This window comes from Mobula birostris, chromosome 4 (genome assembly GCF_030028105.1).
Source record: "Mobula birostris isolate sMobBir1 chromosome 4, sMobBir1.hap1, whole genome shotgun sequence".
In the NCBI taxonomy this organism is placed as follows: Eukaryota; Metazoa; Chordata; class Chondrichthyes; order Myliobatiformes; family Myliobatidae; genus Mobula; species Mobula birostris.
Window position 1 is genome coordinate 85558031 of NC_092373.1, and position 23863 is coordinate 85581893.

A 23863-nucleotide genomic window follows, 5' to 3' on the forward strand; every position below is an offset into this window, starting at 1 on the left:
AGATTAAATTTTAAATGTAGCTCTGGAAATAAGTTTCTAGAGCTGTGAAAACAGTTAATTGAAAAACCAGACAATGTTGATTAACATTGTCTGGAATGTGGGTGTGAAGAAGGAGGTGTGAAAGTTATATGTAATTCAGAGGAAGCATTGTAGATACATTGTAAATATAGAGTTATTCCTTGATCTTTAGCATATGAAATGTCATGTAATGTTGGATCAAACAGGCCTTTTCCTCAGAAAGGGTCTCGATATGATGCCTGCTGAGTTTCATTTTGTTGAATAAAGGACTACTTCATATCTACCAGCTGCGTCTCTCCGCTGGCTTTATTCACGTTACAAATCCCTACAAATGCAGTCAGAGTGCTCTACCTTCACCTGATGACTTGACATCACTGCGGAAGATGCAATGCTCTTCTTTGATGAAATGTCCACTTAGTACAATATCCTGCCGGCGTTCTGCATCTTCACGCCCAACTCTGAGGAAAGAGATTGAATTGTTTTAAAGACATGAAAATATCACTGAACAGCATATTAAAAATTAGGTCCACTGTGAAGTTCAGGCGCTTAATTAAAATGGGTAAAAATATTATTCACAGTAGCTGACAATATATGACTGAGTGTATTTATGCTTGAAATGTGGCCAAACAAAAAACATGAGGGTTGAATGTCCATCTCTTGTCACATCTTTGACCCAAAACACTGAATTAGTGGAAGCAGCTATAGAGGATCTCTTAGATTTTCACGGAAGCTATGTGAGGCCGAGAAAGAACCACAGAGCCACTGGAAATTACCGGTGTGTGTATGTGTACATACAGCCTTCGAAATCAAAGACAGAGAACTGTAAGTACAATCAATGGAAAAGTCAAGGAAGGTAGCTACCCGTATTTCCTATATAAATTCAAGTCAGGGCCCTTATCCAACTATGGTACGTTTCTTTGTATTTGTCTAATAGTCTAGTAATACCGTGGTGATGTAGTATTATGGAAAGAAATAACAGGCACTGACAGTGTCCTGATAGTACAGCCAGATGTCATAATACTGTTTGCAGAAAAGTGGAGAGTTCATTTGCTCTGATCAATAGTCAGTCCCTACTCATATTACTTGGTATGTTGCCATGTACATTGCCTTTGTAGGACTATCAGACATCACAGATCAGAGAACCTGGAGGAAAATCATAACGAAACTAAAAGAATTGCATGCTTTTTCCTTAAAAAGTGTTGTAATGTTCTCAATTGTATATATAAATAAAATATTGGAAATGAGAAGTTAAATTGAGTGATAGTCAATAATATTCACTCAGTGAGTGAAGAGCCTGTCTGTTTTCTGCCGCAAAGACAACAAATTCTGTGGCATATGCCGGTGATATGAAACCTGATTCTGAAAGAAGGTAGTGTTCTATGAAGCTGGAATATTAGACACCCAAAGGTGCCGTTGTTGGGATGGGGTGGGCTGATTATGAGAACTTACATGATGAAATCTTCTGAAACACATTCAAATGCAGTTAGAAACCCTGGTGATGACAATGTGCACAATTGCTACTGTGTGCAGATATAATTAATTGCTCATAAGTAGTTATGAGACATGACAGACATCCGATAAATTCAAACTTGCATAATCTGAGACACCCAGGTAGAACTGAACCGAATAAGCAATCAAGGCATTTGCAAAAACAATATTAATCAGTTAACTTCTCCATAAACTGGAATTTCTAACTTAAACATTGGTTTATATATGATTAAAGTTCCTGTTTAAAGTTATGTGGAGAGATTTTCAGAATCCAAGAATGTCTTGATAACTTTCATCAACTAGAAATAGCACTTGTTCTATTCAAATACAATAAATTCTATATAGAGTGTGTACCTGAGAGAAGGGATCAATCAGTTTGAACCTCCTAAAAAGTGATAAATCAGTTGTTGCATCCAAGAAGTAATACAGTCTAGCTGCAAACTGCTAAAAATTGTTACAGGTAAACAAATGTTGCATTCTAGACATTACTTTCAAAGAATAAGATTAGTTCATTGAGTTCGCTTTTGTGCTGCCTTGATAGATAAGTAGAAGATAGTCTATTGTCAGCATGCAATCATATTTATGTACATGCTTGTCTTTTGTAAAAATGTGTTAGCTAGGCATTTTAAACTTAATATATACATGAAGTGATGCTTGTACTGCACTTAGTTGAAAGCTTAAGGAGCCATGTAAGCAATTAACCAAGTAGTATTTGCTGTTTGCTTCCCAGGTACATTGCTAAATGCTCACCAACCTCAGACCAAGTTAGTCATTCACAGAGGCATTGGGAATGATCCAAAGACATCACGAGTTGTATAAGTGCCAAACATCTGCTTTCAGGATGAGTCATTAACGTTTCTGGCTCCTGTTCATGCTGCCATTGCTAATTCCTGACGATTTAAATTCACCTCATAATATGCTACAGGCTATCAATTCTGCAAATGGCCAATGTTTCAACACAGGAGCAAAATAGATCATTTGAAATAGATTGTGGGGGACATTTATTGGTCCTCTTGGGCCTCTTTGGCAAGCAAGTAACTGAAATGATCTGGAGCAAGAGGGTTATTAAAGCACCACAAAAGTAGCAGTCCACTCGGTCCAAGGTTACATAAAACCCCACAGTAATTACATGATGGAAAAGGCTGGGTGGCTCCAACAGTCCATGTTGGTATTCATCTCTTATAGGAACAGAATAATAATAATAGTATTAACTCGATTTATATAGCACCTTTCATACATTAAGATGCAGGCTCAAAATGCTTTACATAGATTGTAAAGATAAATCAACATAATCATAAAAATATCAGACAAAATTAAAAATCAAAAGTAAAGACAAACATTACGTATAATAGAATGTAATTGAATATACCAAATTATATAAGTATAATCAACTTCAGCAGGTCTTAAGTTATCTTATAAGTAGGCCAAATTTTAAAATGTAGAAGTGTTGTGAAACATTCTAAAGTACTAGCCTGGCGTATCTCAGTTGATAGAGTAGTCCAGATTTTTGGTGCATAAGAGCAAAAGGCTGCATCACCAGGTTTTATATAAAGACCCAATTTTACATGCTCATCTTGTTCCTATATTTCTTGGTCCTTCTTGTCAATTTATTCTGGTGTTAACACTGTCACTGCTACAGTAACAAACAACAGTAGTGTTGCTACAGTATTGCACCACTTTATTTACTTTGGTGTCTTCACTACAGGAGTTTCGACTGCCTGCAGTCCTAAAGCTCTTACATTTAATCTATTGCCACTTTATCTGCACATCTCAAAAGTTGGAATAAGTTTGACCTCACTGAAACTTTTGACAGAGGTTCTGGGTTACATGTTTTTACTTAACAAGTTTTGCTTCAGGTCTGCAAAACAAGAATCTTTCAATTTGATAAGTACTTTGCCGGGGCGTTTGGCTGCTTATGTCCACTATGTCTGTGTAACCTCTTCTGCATCAAGGATAGAAATTTGTAAGGACAATGAATGGAAAATCAAGGAAGTTAGCTCTGTGAATAACCACCCTTTCCAATTAAATAATTCAAAATGAGTCACTGCTGCCAGTCTGCCACTGGACACACATCCAGAACATTAGGCTTTGCTCTACTCCTTCTACAGGAAGCACCATACAAACCAGAATGCAAAAGAAGTGATCCAAAATTGAGTGAGTCCGCACCTTGTGATCCCATCTTTGATATAGTACAGAAGGCACTCAGACATCAGAGGATCTTCGTTCAAGTTCACCAGATGAGGAGTCTACAAGGGAAGATTAGATAATGTTACAGGAAGCCGGGACTGCTGCTCCTGAAGAATGTGGGGCCTGATCTCATTTATTTACTTTGGTGTCTTCACTACAAGAGGTCCCCCAGTGAAATGAAAAACAATTAACATCCAGCTCCATTAACGTCTATCTGGAAGATTGCCGTGCAGTCCCGCAGCAGAAATGAAATGACTACATAAACCCTTAAGATGGCACCACTGAGCAACCTTTCAATTTGGTGACTAATGCCAATTATATTGCGGGCCCTTTTGTCAACAAGTACTTGGCCAGTGAATTTCTTATCCTTTGGGAAACAAAGATGAGTCAAACACAGTTCGCACTGTTTGTTCATTGGTTCTTTAGTCATTTTGTTGAATCTTACAAAGCATGGCAAGATTTACTAATGATCAGTCTTTGTCCCACTCAATCTGTACATGCCAAGGATGCTAGTATTCAATGTGCCACTCCCTGCCTATTTCACCTGATAACACTTTGGTTCAGTCAGTTTTCAAGCATTGTTTTCTTGTTCTGGTTACCATATTGCAGGTCTAATGTGGAGCCTTTGGAGAACAGATTCACCGGGATGTTGTCTGGATTACAGAGCATTAGCTATGGGGAGAGATTGGACAAACTTGGATTGTTTTTTCTGGAGCATTGGAGGCTGAGAGAGAAACTGATAGAAGTACATAAAATATTCAGAGGCCTAGATTGGGTAAATAGTCCGTCCTTCTTTTTCCCAGGGTGGAAATGTCAAATACTTGAAAGCATAGGTTTACAGTGACGGAGAAAGTTTAAAGGAGAACTACAGAAGTTTTTTTTTAAATCAAAAAAAAGAAGTGGTAGGTGTCTAGATTGTACTGATAGGGAAAATAGTGGAGGCAGATGGGATAATATTTAAGAGGCATTTAGACAGGCCGGAATTGAAAGGATAAAGATCATGTGCAGACAGCTTGGATAGCTAGGATTGACATTTTGATCAGCTCAGATCTCATGGGCCAAAGGACTGTTCCTGTGCTGTACTGTTCCGTGTTTTGTTTCAGAATCCTGAGTAAAGGGATATCGACATCACCAGGACCATTTTCAGAAAGAAAACGTGGGTCAGAATGTGGACCATCTTGATGTTTATGGATTCATTCTTTGAGCTCAAAAACCAGGTGCTGTGTTCCTGCTATTTAAGTTTCAATGGCTGATATTTTGATGCAGTCATGCACAATGAAGCATCACACACCCACACTCAGACACACATACCCACACCCACTCTCTCTGACACACACACACACACACATACACCCCTTGCCTGAATTTACATTCATCATCCATAGAACTTAATGCGACTCAGTGGGAAGATATATAGTGACAGTTAACTCCATGCAACAGTTCACTAGGATAAGGTTGATCACTGACAGGAAACCCAAATGTTAACACTCATAGGCGAGGCAGCAAAGAAATGATGGAGCATACCTTACCTATTCCAGAATGCATTGTCAAAACAATGCATCCTCCACTGCGCAAACACATTCTCAGCAGTGGCACTTGGGAGAGTAATAAACCACCCAAATGGCATTTCAATATATTTTACACAATACAAGGATTATTATCACTTGCTGATGGATTGATATTGATTGGATGAAAACAGCAACATGCATACACTACTCCATGAAGGATTGCATACGAACTTTACCAGGGGATTTAAAACACTGCTATAATACTTCACTGCTCCTCCCACCCCAATCCTGAGTAAAGGGAATCTGTTGAAGATATGTTGCTTTTCAAACAAACTGGAGGAGATGTGAAGGCTCCTTTACACACAATTTGACATGATATAACGGGCAGTTCAGGAACTTATGATAGGAAAATACTTGGTTGTAACTTTCCACAAGGAATTGGATATCTACTTGAGGAAGAACTAATTCCAGAACGGTGGGGAAAGAGTGCTACCAAGATGTTAGCTCTTCCCAAGAGTTGTCACAGATCAAGTGGTTTGCTCCTTCAATATACAGTGCCTATAAAAAGTGTTCAACTTCCTCCCCAGCACCCACCCCCTCCAGAAAGTTTTCATGTTTAATTGTTTTACAACACTGAATCACAGTGTATTTAATTTGGCTTTTTTGACACTGATCAACAGAAAAGTGACTCCTGTCAAAGTGAAAACAGATCTCTACAAAGTGATCTAAATTAATTTCAAATATAAAACACAAAATAATTGATTGCATAAGTATTCACCCCCTTAATATGGCACACCAAATCATCACTGGTGCAGTCAATTAGTTTTAGAAGTCATATAATTAGTTAAATGGAGATCACCTGTGTGTAGTCAAGGTGTTCCAATGATTGTAGTAAAAACACATTTGTATCTGAAAAGTCCAACTATTGGTGAGTCAGTGTCCTTGCAAAAACTACATCATGAAGACAAAAGACTTCCAGCAACTCTGGGAAAAGGTTATTGAAAAGCACAAGTCAGGAGATGGATACAGGAAATTTTCCACATCACTGATTATCCCTTGGAGTACAGTTAAGCCATTCATCAAGAAATGGAAAGAATATGGCACAGTTGTAAATCTGCCTAGAGCAGGCCGTCCTCAAAAACTGAGTGACTGTGCAAGAAGGGGACCAGTGTGGGGGGCCACCAAGAGACCATGACAACTCTGGAGGAGTTAAAAGCTTCAGTGGCTGAGATGAGAGAGACTTGTCTATATGACAACTGTTGTCTGGGTGCTTCACCAGTCGCAGTTTTATGGGAGAGTGGCAAAGAGAAAGCCACTGTTGGGGAAAAAAAAACTCAACATGATATCTCAGCTAGAGTTTGCCAGAAGGCATGTGGGAGAGCTTGAAGTCAGCTGGAAGAAGGTTCTATGGTCTGACAAAACCAAAATTGAATTTCTTGGCCATCACACTAAATGCTATGTTTGGTGTAAGCCAAACACCACACATCATCAAAAACACACCATCCCCACCATGAAGGATTGTGGTGGATGCATCATGCTGTGGGGATGTGTCACTGCAGCAGGCCCTGGAAGGTTTGTGAAGGTAAAGGGTAAAATGAATGCCGCAAAGTACAAGGAAATCCTGATGCAGTCAACAAGAAAACTGCGACTTGGGAGAAGATTTGTCTTCCAGCAAGACAATGACAGCAAGCGTAAAGCCAAAGCTACGCAGGAATGGCTTAAAAACAACAAAGTTAATGTCCTGTGGTGGCCAAGTCAGGGTCCAGACCTCAATCCAATTGAGAATTTGTGGCTGGACTTGAAAAGGGCTGTTCATTCACGATCCCCATGTAATCTGACAGAGCTTGAGCAGTTTTGTAAAGAAGAATGGGGAAAAATTGCAGGGTCCAGATGTGCAAAGCTGATAGAGACCTATCCACACAGACTCAAGGCTGCAATTGCTGACAAAAGTGCACCTACTAAATACTGACTTGAAGGGAGTGAGTAATTATGCAATCAATTATTTTATGTTTAATAATTAATAAATTTAGACCAATTGGTAGAAATATGTTTTCACGTTGACAGGAAAGAGTCTTTTCTGTTGATCAGTGTCAGAAAAAACAAATTAAATCCACTGTGATTCAATGTTGTAAAACAATAAAACATGTAAACTTCCTGGGGTGTGGCGGGGGGGTTTGGTGATACTTTTTCTAGGCACTATACATCATGTCCTAGTCTTCAGCTGTCTTGAGTTCACTCAAGTAACTATTGTGAATGCAGGAACCTGAAAAATTCTGATGTTTGAGTATCTAAGCTGGGCAATGATTTGCCACACTTTCTAGCACATATGAATGGGTAACAAACAGCCCTCAGAAACACTGGCTGATGCTGCTGTTATCTTGAATAAGGATTATAGCTTTCAGTGTAATTGTTGTTGCCCTGAATGAGACTGACTCCGGATGGATTAGGAATCACATTAGTGATGTTCATGGCTTGGTATCACACTACAGAGTGATAGTTCACAATCAGGGTGCTGGAAACATTCCAGTTTTGATACTCCAGTCTACCCTCTGGAGTTCCTGTATGTGAGGCCTATTCTTTAAAGAGGGATAAGTCACTACCATCAGTAGGATTAATATTGTTCAGCTTCATCAGACACCTTCAAGCAAACTGCTCTTATTCAAGAATAATCTGAGCACTTAAAAGTCAAAGACTTGTGGCTGAGGTGTTGCACTGACCATTTTTGTTTCTCAGGTTGAGATTTCTTCTGGAATATCTCCTTGGGTCTCAGTAAGATGGTAGTAAGACTCGGTTACACTAGAAACCCAGCTCAGGCCAAGCCTATACTGAGGTGTTAAATGTTTTAATTATCTCTAACAATGCCAACAAAATTTCAGGAGGTATGCTGGTGATATTAATCCTGACTTTGATTCTGAATCTGAATACTTTTCAGTGTTGGGGTGGGATGAGAAGTTATATGGGAAAGGAATATGTTGGAAGGTACATCTACCCTTCATTTTTAAAGTTGTTTTTCTTTAGAGATATAGCACTGAACAGACCCTCCCAGCCCTTTGAGCCTCGAAGCCAGCATCTCCCGATTTTAACCCTAGCCTAATCACAGGACAATTTACAACGACCAATTAACCTACTAATCAGTATGTCTTTGTACTGTGAAAGGAAACGGAAGGAAATCCTTACAGAGGACGCCGGGATTGAACTCCAAACTCCGACACCACTAACTGTAATAGCGTCATAATAACTTCATTTGCCCTATTGCAGTGATGATACCAGTCTGCCCCTTAGATCGAAGAGCAGACAATCTAACATACACCTCACTGTTCATGACATCAGTCACCCATCTCTGTGCAGGCATCCAAGGTGCAGCAAACCACATTGGGCTAAAGGTGACAGTGTAGGGTAAACTGTGGGAGTTGAGACTTTTTGTGCATTGATGAGTTTGCTGGGAAACACTCTCCAATAATGTGATTAGGACCTCTGCTGACAGCTCATTTACTCTCCGTGCAAATGCGGGATTCAAAGGTATTCAAAATGGAAACCAAATTGTCAGTATAAAAGCAGAGCAGAAACACAAAGAGAAATGTGGGGTGCAGAGAGAAGCTGTATTTGTGCGCAGGTAAAGGGATACAGAACATGTGGCGTAGAAGGCTAAATACCTAGGCAATTTTAGCTTTTGGGGAACTCAATGGATTTGTTAAATAGATAAGTTTGTTAAATGAACCGACTGCAGCAGGGTTTTGTACTGAAAGGCTTGATGGATTATGCATCATCTCCTCGTGCTGCAGTCCCTCATGAACTCTTAGCTGACATTTATGGGGGTAGTCAGAGAAGGCGACAAAGGGATTAAGGGGAGCCGGAAAGAAAAGGAGAGAAGATCATTGGGTCAGAAGGAGAAAGTGGGAAGAAATGAATGAGTAGAAAATGGTTGGAAAGCAAATGTCCAGAACAAGAGGAAAGTGGAGGGAGTGGAGGGAGTGGGAGGGGCAGAAAGAAGTAAAACGGGACCAGGGAAGGGAGAGAAAAGAAGGCAGGATTATTGTGTGGGAGGAGTTGGGTGTAAAATTTGACAAACTTACAATCTTTTCATTAAAGAAACTGGGCCATTAAAGAGAGGGAAGTGATGCTGAGAAACTAATCAGAACCAGCAATCATATCAGGGATTCCATCTCATAAGTGACAAATCAAACCAAGTCAAAGAAGGAACAACACTTCACACACATGGTCACCCCAAACCAACCTCCTTGGGAGAGAATACCCCCAGAGACTCCAGAAACATCTGAGCAGCTCTTCTATGTTCAATCTAACAAGAATGAATAAATTGCAGGGTGAGCAGGAATTAGGAAGCGGGTGGGGGGGGGGGTTGAAACAATGGGAAAGGTAGGGGAGATAACAAAAACAAATGACACTGGTGTACAAATGAGAAAGCAGCAACTGTTGGAAGTTAGATAGTGGTGTACTGCTGACTATAGTTAAATCAAATGTGTTTTACACCCACTCATTTACTGGTAACAGATGCCTGTGTTTTGGAGTCTTGAGTTTCTGATCGGCATTCTTCTGACGCCTAACATGTTACCTCAATATGTACCTCAGAAAATTTCTCTCAGCATTACCATGAAGACAGTCTATTTCCAACCACCACTTCATTGCACATCTATCTATTTGTCAGCTCACCTTCTGGTGAAATCCTCATCTGTGTCTTCATTACAACTGGTTAACTATACCAATGCTTTCACTCAACCTACAAGTAAACTTCATATTGCTAAAACATAACTGCCCATGTTTCAGGAGGCACAAATTGCATTTTGTCCATTACTACTATCCTTACTCACCTGTATAAGCTCTTGGTTTATAATGCTTTGAATTAAAATCCTCACTTTTATTTTCAAATGGTGTCCTGCCTCCATATCTCCATAATTTCTCCCAGTTCTACAACTTCCTGTAAGATCTCCACTCCACCTGACCATCCCAGATCTCACCAGCTCATCACTGTCTGTATGTCCTCAGCTATCAAGTCCCTAACCTGTGGAATTCCCTTTATAAACATGTCGTCCTGAGAAACAAACTCTCTTCTACTCTAATATCTCCTCCGAGAGGAACATTTGAATATATTGTTTCATTAAGAAATAAATGCAAATCAATTATCCTTGAACTGTATGTAGAAAACTTGATAAACCAATCAAATGTTCAGGTTTGGTGCGACAGTAAATAAAACCACAACTTATTTCAGAAACATGTGATTAAAAACTCTACTTCAGCATTTGTATAAATATAACTTCCTGAAACTTCAATACAATATTTAATAGGTATCATCCTAAAAGCAGATATCAAACTAAGATTCTACATGTCTTTGAATGAATGTTGAAAGACAATTAAAAGATAATTAATTGTCTTAGCCAACATTCATCGTTCAAACATAACATAATAGTTGGTCATTCAATTCATCCCCTTTACCTATTGTGGGTATCTGCTACCATGTTACAACAAGTGAGAACAATGACTGTAAATGGCAAGCTTTGGACATATGGACTGCTGGTGTGCTTCTCACTGACATAGAACAGCCAGATACATTTTTGTAACCTCTATTCAGAGTTGCACAACAATGAGATTTATGATGTCTTTTCTTAACTTGTGAGAGGAAGCTCTCATCAGCTTTATGAACAGATATTATAGAGCATGGGACATTTTCCCAACCAACAAGGGGTTCACCAAAAACATCCATTCCTAACCATCATTTAGCAGCACATCTCTGGGTAATTAAGCAGAAATGGTTAATTCAATCTTTTTTGGATCAAACATACCTTCTTAGGAGAGAAAACGCCCAAGGTACCACCATCTTCACGCATGGCCACTCCCATCTCTGCAAGCAATGCCTCTCTGAAACATAAATTCAAAGCTGTTGAGTATTTACCACAACGCTAAACAGTACAGTAACGGATTTTGGCTGTTGACTCCAGTTCAAGAGGAGGTACATGGCGGCTGGATGAATTTCTGTAATACTATCTGCAGAACCACTGGCAGTCTGCAGTAACGCAGCATTACCCACAAGCAATTGATGGGAGGGAAACCCATGGACAGGCTGTCTGAGAGCAGCTTTGCAGAGAAATAAAGGTAAAAATCAGCCAAGATTATGAAGCATACAACCATTTGTATGCACAGGGTTGGTGTGAACTTACTGGGCCATTGACCGTGCTGTATCACTATTAAGAATATCAGAAGCATATAGGATCAGATCTGAGTCATTTCTTCTTGTCTTCACCATCTCATCAGATCATGGGCTTAGACTCAGCTGGAGACCTGCCCACATTCTTAGTGGTTCCCCTTTCTCTGGATAGACAAGAGATAATGGTTTTGCCGGCAATACCCCACTTCTCATAAATAACTCAAAAAAAAGTAGTGTGAGTCGGAGAGTGCAGGGAGAAGAATTAAAGGCTCGTCCTACTAAAGGAAACATTTAACTGGTTGTTCTTAACAAAGCTGCAGGGCTGTCTTCCCAAGTTAATTCCTCTTGTGATTTGTGTGCACACTGATTGGTCAATATTTCAGCATTTAATTGAAGCAAGAGCAGGAGAAGTCTCAGCTCTACAACAGTGATCCCTAGGAAAGCATATTGATTATAATGTCCCAACATTTAATGCAATTGTGCCCATCACAGTTAGCTAACTCATCAGAAAGGTGTGGCCCAAAGAACAAACCTTGAGTCTATGTTTATTGGTTGATTTACCAACTAAGCAGTTGAAAACTGCACATGAACCCCTTGCTGGTTTGATGAAACCATATTGGTGAAAATAACGTATTCGGCAGTGACTTTACCTTTCCATTCTTATAGCTTCTGTTCGGCGCAGTTTCTCCTCCCATGTTTCATTCAGTTCAGCGATTATTTTCTCTGTCTCCTGTTGACATTAAGCATAGATGTCAATATCAGTTTTTCAAAAATACCTTAACAGAAGGATAAGGGTGCTTATAAGTAAGCCAGGAAGCAGCTCCCCTTTGAAAGGCAGGGATTTTCCAAATGGCCAGTGGAAATCCCTAATGGTTCAAATCGAAACAGATGGTTCAACCAACATTTTGTGTGGCAGCTGAAACTAGAGTCATCTGTTTATATTTTGCACAGAGAGGTAAGACTTCTATTCAGAAAACCTCCGTAAACATGAGAGAATATATAATGAAGCAAGGCACTGTGACACAGCTGGTGGAGCTGCTGCTTCACAGTTGGCAGAGACCCAGGTTTGATCCTGACCTTGGCGCAGTCTGCGTGGAGTTTACATGTTCTTCCTGTGACCACATGGCTTTCCCCAGATGTTCTGGTGTCCTTCCATGCCGCAGAGACATGCAGATTAGGAGGTTACCGGCCAATGCAAATTGTCCCTAGTGTGTAGGTGATTAGTAAATTCTGGGAGGAAGTCCGGTGAAGAGAATGTGGGGAGAATAAAATGGGATTAATGTAGCATTAGTGGAAATAGGTGAACAAATCAACAGAATATATGTCACTTGACTTACTTCATACTACTCTATAATCTAGAAACACAGATACAGCAGTAGATTTGTGGTGCAAAAATATTCGGCCATTCAGTGGCTGTTGGGCTGTTGTCACACATTACTGGATCTATCCCATAAACCATAATACTTCAATTAAGAAAATATTGCCATTCTAAGTAAAATTAATAACTGACATCGTTTCTGACAGCGCACAGATCGCAGGTCGGCGGTGCTCATTTAAAAGGAGAGCTTCATGGGGTTTCAGTGTCATTCCAGTGGCCCAATCAGCAGCTGGAGCAGTGTAGAGAGGAGTAACTAAAAGTACAGAAGGGACAAGCGGAGCAGCCATTGTTGGGAATGGGCCAGTGGTGAGACTGGAGGGTCTGGCATTGGATCAAAGGAGGCTTCAGCTCGGAAGAGGCATTGGCTCTGGGTAAGTTGTCCAGGTAAATTTCCGTTAAGTTTCCCTTTTTGCTGACTGTGTCAGGGGTACTTAGTGTAGTTTAAATGGCTGTTGTGTGTTCTTCATGCTGGATGTTGAAGTCCTGGGAGATCCAGAGTCTCCCAGGGAACTACATCTGCATGAAGTGCATCGGCTGCAGCTCCTTGAAGACTGTGTCAGGGATCTGGAACAGCAGCTTGTATGGGAGAGTGAGGAAATCACCAATCAGAGTTACAGGGGAGTAGTCACCCCTGAGGCAGGTAGCAGGGTAACTGTTAGGGGAAGGAATGGGAAAGTGAATAGGCAGTTAGTACAGAGCACCCCTGTGGCCATTCCCCTCAATAATAAGCATACCGTTTTAGATATTGTTGTGGGGGATGACCTCCCAGGGGAATGCCACGGAGACAGGGTTACTGGCACTGAACATGGATCCGTGGTGCAGAAGGGAAAGAGGGAGAAGAGGGGAACGGTAGTGATGGGGACTCAATAGTCAGAGGAACAGACAGGAGATTCTGTGGGCGTGAACGGGGGCTCCCGAATGGTATGTTGTCTCCCAGGTGCCACAGTCAGGGACGTAACGGACCTTGTCCACAGCATTTTGGAGGGGGAGGGAGAGCAACTAGATGTCTTAGTACATATTGGCACCACTGACAAAGAGGTCCTGAAAAGAGAATTTAGAGAGCTGGGTGGAAAGCTGAAATGCAGGACCTTACTGTCGGGAAGGGCAGGCAGATGAAAGGACAAAATTGCAGCCAGCAGGGTGAGTATCAGTGCATTTGGAAAGCAGAATTAAAAAGAGTAGCAAATGTAGTACCCCAAGTGTTACCTTTCAATGCACGGAGTATAAGAAATAAGGTGGATGAACTTGTACTTTTACAGATTGTCGAGTATGGCCATCACAGAATTGCGGCTGAAGGACTGTTGTAGTTGGGAGTTGAATGTCCAAGGTTACACATTGTATTGGAGGGACAGGAAGGTAGGCAAAGGGTTACTATGGATCTGCTGGTAAAGAATGGCATCAAGTCATTAGAAAGATGTGACATAGGATCCGAAGATGTTGAATCCTTGTGGGTTGAGTTAAGAGACTGCAAGCGTAAAAGGACCCTGATGGCAGTTATATACAGGCCTCCAACAGACTGCAACAGGATATAGAAAAGGAGTATCAAATGGGCAATATTATGATAGACATGGGAGATTTTAACATGTAGGTCAATTGGGAAAATCAGATTGGTAATGGATCTCAAGAAAATGAATTTGTTGAATGCCTATGAGATGGCTTTTTAGAGCAGTTTGTCATTGAGCCCACTAGAGGATCAGCTATACTGGATTTTGTGTTATGTAATGAACCAGAGGTAATTAGGGAGCTTAAGCTAAAGGAACCCTTAGGAAGCAGTGGTCTCAATATGGCTGTGTTCAACTTGAAATCTGACAGGCAGAAAGTAAAGTCTGATGTAGTAGTGAAGAAAATTACAGTGGTATGAGAGAAGAGTTGGCCAAAGTAAATTGGAAGAAGATGCTGGCAGGTACGATAGCAGAGCAGCAATGGCTTGAGTTTCCAGGAAAAATAAGGAAAGTCAGGATAGATATATTCCAAAAACTAAGAAATATTCAAATGGCAAAATAGCACAACTGTGGCTGACAAGGGAAGTGAAAGCTAATATAAAAGCAAAAGAGAGGGCATACAACCAAGCAAAAATCAGCAGGAAGATAGAGGATTGGGAAGCTTTTAAAAACCTATAGAAAGCAACGAAAAGAATCAATAGTAGGGAAAAGATAAAACAAGATAGCAAGCTAGCAAACAATATCAAGTTGGATAGAGAAAGCTTTTTCAAGTATATTAAAAATAAAAGAGAGATAAGAGTGGATTTCAGACTGCTAGAAAATGAGGCTGGAGAAATAATAATGGGGGACAAGGAGGTGGCAGATGAACTAAATGAGTATTTTGTGCCAGTCTTCACTGTGAAAGACAGTAGCAGTGTGCCAGATGTTGAAGGGTGTGAGGGAAGAGAAGTGAGTGCAGTTACTATTACAAGGGACAAGGGGCTCAAAAAGCAGAGAGACCTAAAGGCACGCAAGTCACCCAGACCAGATGAACTGCACCCTAGGGTTCTGAAAGAGGTAGCAGTAGAGATTGAGGAGGCATTAGTAATGATTTTTCAAGTATCATTGGACCATGGCATGGTTCTGGAGGACCAGAAATTTGCAGATGTCACTCCACTCTTTAAGAAAGGAGGGAGGCAACTGAAAGGAAATTATAGACCAGTTAGCCTGACCTCAGTGATTGAGAAGATGGTGGAGTCAATTGTTAAGGAAGAGGTTATGGAGTACTTGGTGACACAGGACAAGATAGGACAAAATCAGCATTGTTTCCTTAAGGGAAAATCTTGTGTGATGAATCTGTTAGAAGTCTTTGAGGAGATTACAAGTAGGATAGATAAAGGGGATGCAGTGGATGTTGTATATTTGGACTTTCAGAAGGCCTTTGACAAGGTGTCACACATGAGGCTGCTCTCCAAGTTAAGAGCCCATGGTATTACAGGAAAGTTACAGGAAAGTTACAGGAAATTTAACACTTTCCTTTACCTCTATGGGTGACTTTTGCCTTTGTTTAGAGACCTTAGCCATCTGTGGTATAAACAATTGCTCATCTGATTTGAGCTCCTCTTACAAAACATCTGTATTATCTGATTTGCCAAGTAACCCTGGAGATTGTCTACCTTATCTAGTGGAAGTTTATCAAAATCTAGTATTTCAAATTTCTCGCTTTTAAACGTTCTCATGAATTCAGTCGTATAACAAATGCTGTTTGATGAATGCTGACTCATGGTCTGTCAGACATTACTAATAACTAAATCTGATATAACTAGCTGATTGCTGGTTCTAGACATGTTGCTGCAAAAAGCTACACTGGAAACCAGGAAATTTACTTTCTTTTATCTGCTCTGCCCAACCTATAAAAAAATTTAAATCTGCAGATAAAACCCTTCTGCTTTTTGAATGCATGTCTAATCTTGCATTCATACATTATATTTAACAAAACCATAAAATATTAAAGATGCTCAGCAGGACAGGTGTCATCTGTGAAGAGAAGGTAGAGTTAAGTTTAAAGTTCAAAGTAAATTTTATTATCAAAGTACATACATGTTTCCATATACAACCCTGAGATTTTCGTCTTCTTATGGACATACTCAATAAGTGTAGAGAATAGTAACTACAACAGGATCAGTGAAAGATCAGCCTGAGTGCAGGAAACATGAAACTGTGCAAATGCAAATATAAATAAATAGCAATAAATAACAAGAACATGAGATATTGAGATAAAGAGTCCTTAAAGTTAGATCGTTGCTGATGATGCAAAGGTTGGGGGTGTTGTGAATACTGTGGAGGGCTGTCAGAGGTTACAGCGGGACATCAATAGGATGCAAAACTGGGCTGAGAAGTGGCAAATGGAGTTCAACCCAGATAAGTGTGAGGTGATTCATTTTGGTAGGTCAAATATGATGGCAGAATACAGTACTAATGGTAAGACTCTTGGCAGTGTGGAGGATCAGAGGGATCTTGGGGTCCGAGCCCATAGGACACTCAAAGCAGCTGCGCAGGTTGACTCTGTGGTTAAGAAGGCATATGGTGCTTTGACATTCATCGATCGTGGGATTGAGTTTAGGAGCCAAGAGGTAATGTTGCAGCTATATAGGACCCTAGTCAGATCCCACTTGGAGTACTGTGCTCAGTTCTGGTCGCCTCACTGTAGGAAGGGTGTGGAAACCATAGAGAGGGTGCAGAGGAGATTTACAAGGATGTTGCCTGGATTGGGCAGCATGCCTTATGAGAATAAGTTGAGTGAACTTGGCCTTTTCTCCTTGGAGCGATGGAGGATGAGAAGTGACCTGTCAGAGGTGTATAAGATGATGCGAGGCATTGATCATGTGGATAGTCAGAGGCTTTTTCCCAGGGCTGGAATGACTCGCACGAGGGCACAGTTTTAAGGTGCTTGGAAACAAGGTACAGAGGAGATATCAGGGGTAAGATTTTTTACGCAGAGAGTGATGAGTGCGTGGAATGGGCTGCCGGCGACGGTGGTGGAGGCGGAAACGATAGGGTCTTTTAAGAGGCTCCTGGATAGGTACATGGAGCTTAGAAAAATAGAGGGCTATGGGTAACCCTAGGTAATTTCTAAGGTAAGTACATGTTCAGCACAGCTTTGTGGGCTGAAGGGCCTATACTGTGCAGTAGGCTTCCTATGAAGATCTGCTTCTCTTCTATGAGTATTACATTGATGGGGCAAGTGAGTGTAGTTAACCCCTTCTATTCAAGAGTCTGATAGTTGAGGGCTAGTAACTGTTCTTGAACTTGGTGGTGCAAGTTCTGAGGCTCTTGTACCTGATGGCAGCAGCGAGACGAGAGCATGACCTGGCTGGTGAGAATTTTTGATGATGGAAGCTGCTTTCCCACGACAACATTTCGTGCGGATGTGCTCAATGGTTGAGAGGGCTTTACCTGTGATGTAATGGGCCAAATCTACTAACCTCTGTAGGATTGTCCATTCCAAGACATTGGTGTTTCCATGCCAGGCTATGATGTAGCCAGTCAATATATTCTCCACTACACATCTACAGAAGTTTTTCAAAGTTTTAGATGTCATGTTGAATCTCCGAAGACTCCTAAGAACGTAGAGGCACTGCCGTGCTTTCTTCCCAATTGCATTTACGTGGTGGGCCCAGGAGAGGTCCTCTGAAATAGTAACCTCTAGGAATTTAAAGCTGCTAACCCTCTCCACTTCTGATCCTCCGATGAGGACTGTCCCTTGAACCTCTGGTTTCCCTCTCCTGAAATCTACAATCAGTTCCTTGGTCTTGCTGACAACGAGTGGGAGGTTGTTGTTATGACACCATTCAGCCAGATTTTCAATCTCTATCCTATATTCGGCAGACAACAGTGTGTCATCAGCAAACTTGAATATGGCATTGAAGCTGTGCGTAGTCACATAGTCTTAAGCGTAAAGCGAGTAGAGCAGGGGGCTAACCACACAGTCTTGTGGTGCATCTGCGCTGATGGAGATTGTTTATGATCAACACTTAGCTCAATGAGTTCTGATTAGAACTAATGAAAAACAAAGTGAGGAAACAAGAAACAAGGAGAGGAAGAACATGAAGAGAGAGAACGTCTGTGGTTGGGGTGGAGACCAAAATTGTCCAGGGTGATACAAATGCTGTTGATGTATCTATGTCAGGGGTTCCCAATCTGGAATCCACAGACCCCTTGCCTAATGGTATTGGTCCATGGCACAAAAAAAAGGTTGGGAACCACTGATGTAGGAGAACATGATGGATGCTTGTTAATCCCAGCTGGTCCGACTACAGGAAATGGTGGGAGAGGGAGATGAAAGACCACAATAGAGTGAGAAACAAAATCAATATTGGAAGAGTAAGATGCTCCTGCTTTAAATTTCAAATTAAAAACAGAGTCTGAAATGCTTAACAGACCAGGTAGTGAAAGGAGCAAGTGCATGACCTTCACTCAGACCTGGAACAAACAGGAAATGTCGGTTATCTGAAACAAATGAATACAATGCTGAACTCTAGTGACTGCACAGCAAAATGTAATTTAAAGTCAAAGACTGATACAGCATAGAAACAGGCTTTTCAGCCCATTGGGTCTACTCTGACCAACGACTACCCTTTTACAATAATCCCAGTTCTACCCAGGTTCTCAACTAGTGCCCCCCCCACCACGATTCTCCCCCTCACCTACACAGCAGGGGCAATTTGCAGTGGCCAATTAACAGGTAGTGGGTCTCCACTAAAGGAGGCGTAAGGTTCCTTCCGCCTACCTGCAGGTGGTGGATGGTCGTATGAGCAGCTGGTGAATATCACAAGTCCTGTTGGCGCGTGGCCAAGTGGTTAAGGCATTCGTCTAGTGATTTGAAGGTCGCTAGTTTGAGCCTTGGCTGAGGCAGTGTGTGTGTCCTTGAGCAAGATACTTAACCACACATTGCTCTGTGATGACACCGGTGCCAAGCTGTATGGGTCCTAATGCCCTTCCCTTGGACAACATTGGTGGCGTGGAGAGGGGAGACTTGCAGCATGGACAACTGCTGATCTTCCATACAACCTTGCCCAGGCCTGTGCCCTGGAAACCTTCCAAGGCGTAAATCCATGGTCTCATGAGGCTAATGGATGCCTATATAAAGGTTACATAACCTGGGTGTAAGAGGTGTCCAGGGAGGGGTAGCACCTCTGGTGGTGAGCTTGTTTGTGCTCTGCTCCAGGGGCAGCTCATCCACCTTTGGTCCCCGCCTGCCACCCAGCTCTCACCCGTGGTTTTGTTTGCATGCAACAATGGCCACACCCCGGTACACCGCTCCACCGCTCCGACAGGCAGACGAAACACTGTGAAGGTTGGATAGATTTCTGCATTGTAGGGGAATTAAGGGTTATGGGGAAAAGGCAAGTAGGTAGAGATGAGTCCATGGCCAGATCAGCCATGATCTTATTGAATGGCAGATTGCCTACCCCTGCTCCTATTTCTTATGTTCTTATGGGTAGCCGGGAACCTCCAACCCCGGCGAGAGAGGAATATGTCAACCCCAGTAGGCGAAGCCAGTTCCTGCGGACTGGGGGGGCAGGGGGATGAGGTCAACTACAAGATTCAATGACCAAGAAGGCGGTGCTGCAAAACTTCGTGGAGAGTGTAGGGCACGTCAAGGCACAGAAGGCATCATGGCTATCCACTGCAGCCGAGGAAGTCTCTAGTCGTGAGGGTTTTTTCGTGGCACTGGACCTGGATTTTTGAGGCGAACTGCCCAGTACTATGCCTTTTTCACTATGAAACTGCTCTTGCACAGGTTTTAACGTCATCGTCGAAAACGACGGACAACCAACACAGGTAATTAGACCACTGACGCCAGGCAGCGAGTCTCTGAGGAGTTTGATAATGGCTGGGATCACCTATCTAGAGAAGACACTGAGCAACACAGAAAATTCTGGAGGACTTCGGTCCTGTCGAAGTGTCTCAACCCGAGATGTCGACTGTACTTTTTTCCACAGATGCTGCCTGGCCTGCAGAGTTCCTCCAGCATTTTGTGTGCGTTGCTCAGAGTTCCAGCATCTGCAGATTTTCTCTTGTTTGTGATTTGAAAAGGCACTGCCCAGAAGAAGGCAACGACAAACCAAGAACAACCACGATCATAAGCCATGATCGCCCACATCATACGACACAGCACATAATGATGACGCTGATGAATTAACCAACTAACTGACACATCTCTGGGATGTGAGAGGAAATGAGAGCAGCCAGAGACCCACATGGATGCAGGAGAATGTCCAAGCTCCACGCAGACAGCCTCGATTGAACTTGTCTCTCTGGCGCTGTGCGGCCACTCTAGCGGCTGCAGTACTGCTGTAACTGCAGCATTCTCAGTTTCTCCTTGCTTTTTTTAACCCTTGATTGTTATTGCCATCCGAGTTCCTTTTGCTTACCTTGAGCCGTTCAATGGCTTCCTCACTGCCAGGGGCAATCATGAGCCGGTCATGCAGGCTGGACACGGAGCCAGCGCGACTGGATAAAGCAGACAGGGATGGCGAGGGACTCACTCCAGCCACCATTCCGGACACTGTGGAGAAATTGTCAGCTCGTTGATTGACAGCTGCTATTCTGCAGTTACGGTTATTATTCTCTAAATCCTTCACATCTACAGAAGGAAGCGGGAAGGAGGGAGGGATTGGGAAGAGTGGAAGAGAGAAAGAAAAGGAAAGAAAGAAAAATGCAAGTTGGATATAATGAACTAAAACAGGATGAGAAATATATGCTAGAAAAGAACCACAGAACAGACAACAGCATGGGCATGTGTGTAATGCATCAGTGCTTATGGCAGAGCCAGGCTGGTGTCCCCCGAATTTGCAACCTACTCACTGTTGGTGGATTTACACTATTTCCCACAACTTCACACCTTCCTTTCAGTGGGTAAGTTGCATCCTTTGGAGAACTGCTAATCTGCCTACTGAGAGGAAAACAAGTTGGTGTCAGTGAGCGTTTGTTATTTGAGAAACTGAGCTGAAGTTTCATCTGTGGCCAGATGCTAAATAACTATTTTGGGAAGAAAGGGCCAACATACTCTCCTCGCCTGCCAACAACTCAGTGCTCATTAATCGTTGTTCCTTGGATCTCACTGTGCACTGATAGGAAGTTATACCTATCTATATAATCACAGTAAATCACTGGATAGCATATGCGTCAGGAAGTCAGCTGAGGAAGTGATAAGATGTCCTGTATCATCCTCATCTCTCAACTTTCTTGCATTGGTTCCCCACATTACAACAATGATCTGAGGCCCTTCAGCCCACTGAGCCTGTGCTGGTTCTCAGAGTATCCCCATCAGTCCCTATAACCAGTCTCTTTCTCGTGTGGTTTTACTTCGACTCTCTTAGCACCCACCTACTCTACCGGCACCTCTTCTGGGATATACAAGGTCATCCGAACACACACAGGAACCCAAGCGAAAAATATACGAGCGAGCTGCACTGGACATCAGGATCGAACCCCTGTCACTGGAACTGTGCAGCAGCAGCGTTAATACTATGATACCATTCTACATCCATTTATTCTTCGTGAGATGTTTCCCTCTGCTTTGACAGTTGAAAATCTAAACACAAGGACTAACTTCTCACCTTAACCTCTCAAGCCAGCAGCAAACCTAAGGGTTCACCTTCCACCTGAGCCAATCCTTGCCCTCCTCCTGTGTAATTCTCAGCATGTCACAAACCTACATGCTCCGCAAAACCCCACTGCATTGAAATCCACCAACAGGAAAGCAATTCTCCACATGTGCCAATTATGACCGAGAGGGATTCAGTAAGCAGACTGAATTTATATCAGCGACATCAACATTAGACGCTAAGACAAGGGTTGAGCACGCACTCACGCACAGTGAGAGGGTGAAGCACAGCAGAAGCATTACAGCAACTCTAGGGTGCAATAGTGGGGCGAAGTATTCAGTGAAAGGCCTGTAACCTGACCTACTGTGTCCTAAGGAAGGATTTAGAGGAGAGCTGTTTGCTATTATGCTTGCAGTGATGCTCTCCTACCGTTCTGGGCTCCTGGGCAACATTAATTTTCGTTGCACATCATCCATCACTGTGCCTCTGCCTGTGGAGACCTTAAACTCGTGAATTCTTCCTCTGGCTGCTCCAGCTAACTGCTTCTTTACAAAATATCACTTTTTGACCAACTGCTCCTTGATTTCTAGTACCAAATTCTGTGAAGTACTTAGGAAATGGTATTATCTCAATACTACTGGATGATTGCATGCTCCTATTTTTGTCCCAATGGCCATTTTACGAAACTCCTTTCACTATGACCTTGAAGCTTCCTATGAAGTGCCATTGTATCAGCCTGTATATCAAGATCCATTCAAAACTGATAAATCTGTTCTTGTTCTTACTTTTGAGATGTCTAAAAAAAAAACTCAGCATGCATTCAGAATTCACTTTAATAGGCGGGAAAGCCATTTTGAAGATTGAAAGAGTTAGAGGCTTTAGCTCAAATTTAATAGCTGTGAAATGAGCTACAATTCTCTCAAGGTGCATACTGTTCAGTTCTTTTGGGTCAAAACTGAAACCCTAGCATCTGGCAGTAAAATAACCTGGACACAAATGAACAGAGTCGTACAGGATGCTCAGCAGAGCAGAAGGGAAGGCATATCCCAAGGCAAAGGAATGAGCCATTGTCAGGAGTCCGAGCATCAGCTAACCAGGAAAAGGTGGCGGGGCAGTAGTGCAAAAGCCTGTCAGTCACAGCATGAAAGAAAGAGTCCCAAGGCGTTAGATTGGAAAAGCCAACGGATGAGATTGAATTTTGGGATCACGCAGCACAAAGCAAGGGCAATCGGTCCATCAAGACCATGATTTCTGTTCAATAGGACTTACTCTTTCCTCGCAGACCTGCAAATTTTTTTCCTCTGATCTCCACAAAATATGTCAAGTCCACACATTTAATTCTGGACCCTGTAAACTGCTGGGCTGCACATTGTGATATTGTGTTACCTATTTAAAGGAAACTTCGTCGAATTTTGACTGTTACATGATCAGATTCACCTCCACATGTTTTGGGGCAATCAATAGTTAATCCATAATCTGAGTGGAGTCCTACATTGGTGCTCCCTCTCCCATCACCCACCCACCGGCCTTCATCCAATTACAGATGAGGGATGTCGGGGCACCAATATTATCCAGTGTTCAAAATCTATGGGTGGAATAGTTCTAAAGCAATGGACTATAGCCAACAGATAACCTAGCTTCATGGCAGTTCAGGGCACTTGCCAGTAGCTGGCACCTTCTCAGCTACAGTTTGCCAAGGAGAAACAGAGAAAATTGCAATGTTGCTTTCAAGTATTCTTCAGAGGAACAGCAATGGAATTGGGCATAGTCTGAATGTCAGTTCTACTGTGTCAGCAGATTCTTCAGGGTGCTCAAACACAAGCAGAAGAAATCGCCCCTCACAGCTTTGTGGGGAATGCGTGCAAATGAACAAGGTGTCATTCCAGATTCGCACACTAGGTGGCCCTGTTGGCAAGAGGCAAGTGCTGGACACTGGGCAAGGACCAAGACCAAACAGAGCTGTGATCCCCTAAAGGAGCGGAAAATATGACCATCAAATCTTGCTCCACACATGAAGAGTGGCTACTGACTGATGTAGGTGGGTGAGAACCTCCCACAGATTTAGAGTGAAGGAGGAAACATCAGACTGAGGA

The 23863-nt window shown here is 42.2% G+C and overlaps 1 protein-coding gene across 3 annotated transcripts in view; it reads right to left on the minus strand.

Moving 5' to 3' along the window:
- The window catches only part of kif1aa (kinesin family member 1Aa), a 503440-nt gene that overhangs the window by 351163 nt on the left and 128414 nt on the right, over positions 1-23863 (minus strand). For all 3 annotated transcript variants that reach the window (XM_072255712.1, XM_072255711.1, XM_072255713.1), the window contains exons 13-17: positions 20595-20728; positions 12009-12088; positions 10997-11072; positions 3673-3752; positions 370-476 (exon numbers count right to left, since the gene is read on the minus strand). In XM_072255712.1, coding sequence (XP_072111813.1) covers positions 370-476; positions 3673-3752; positions 10997-11072; positions 12009-12088; positions 20595-20728 — 477 coding nt within the window. The remainder of the gene's footprint in view (positions 1-369; positions 477-3672; positions 3753-10996; positions 11073-12008; positions 12089-20594; positions 20729-23863) is intronic.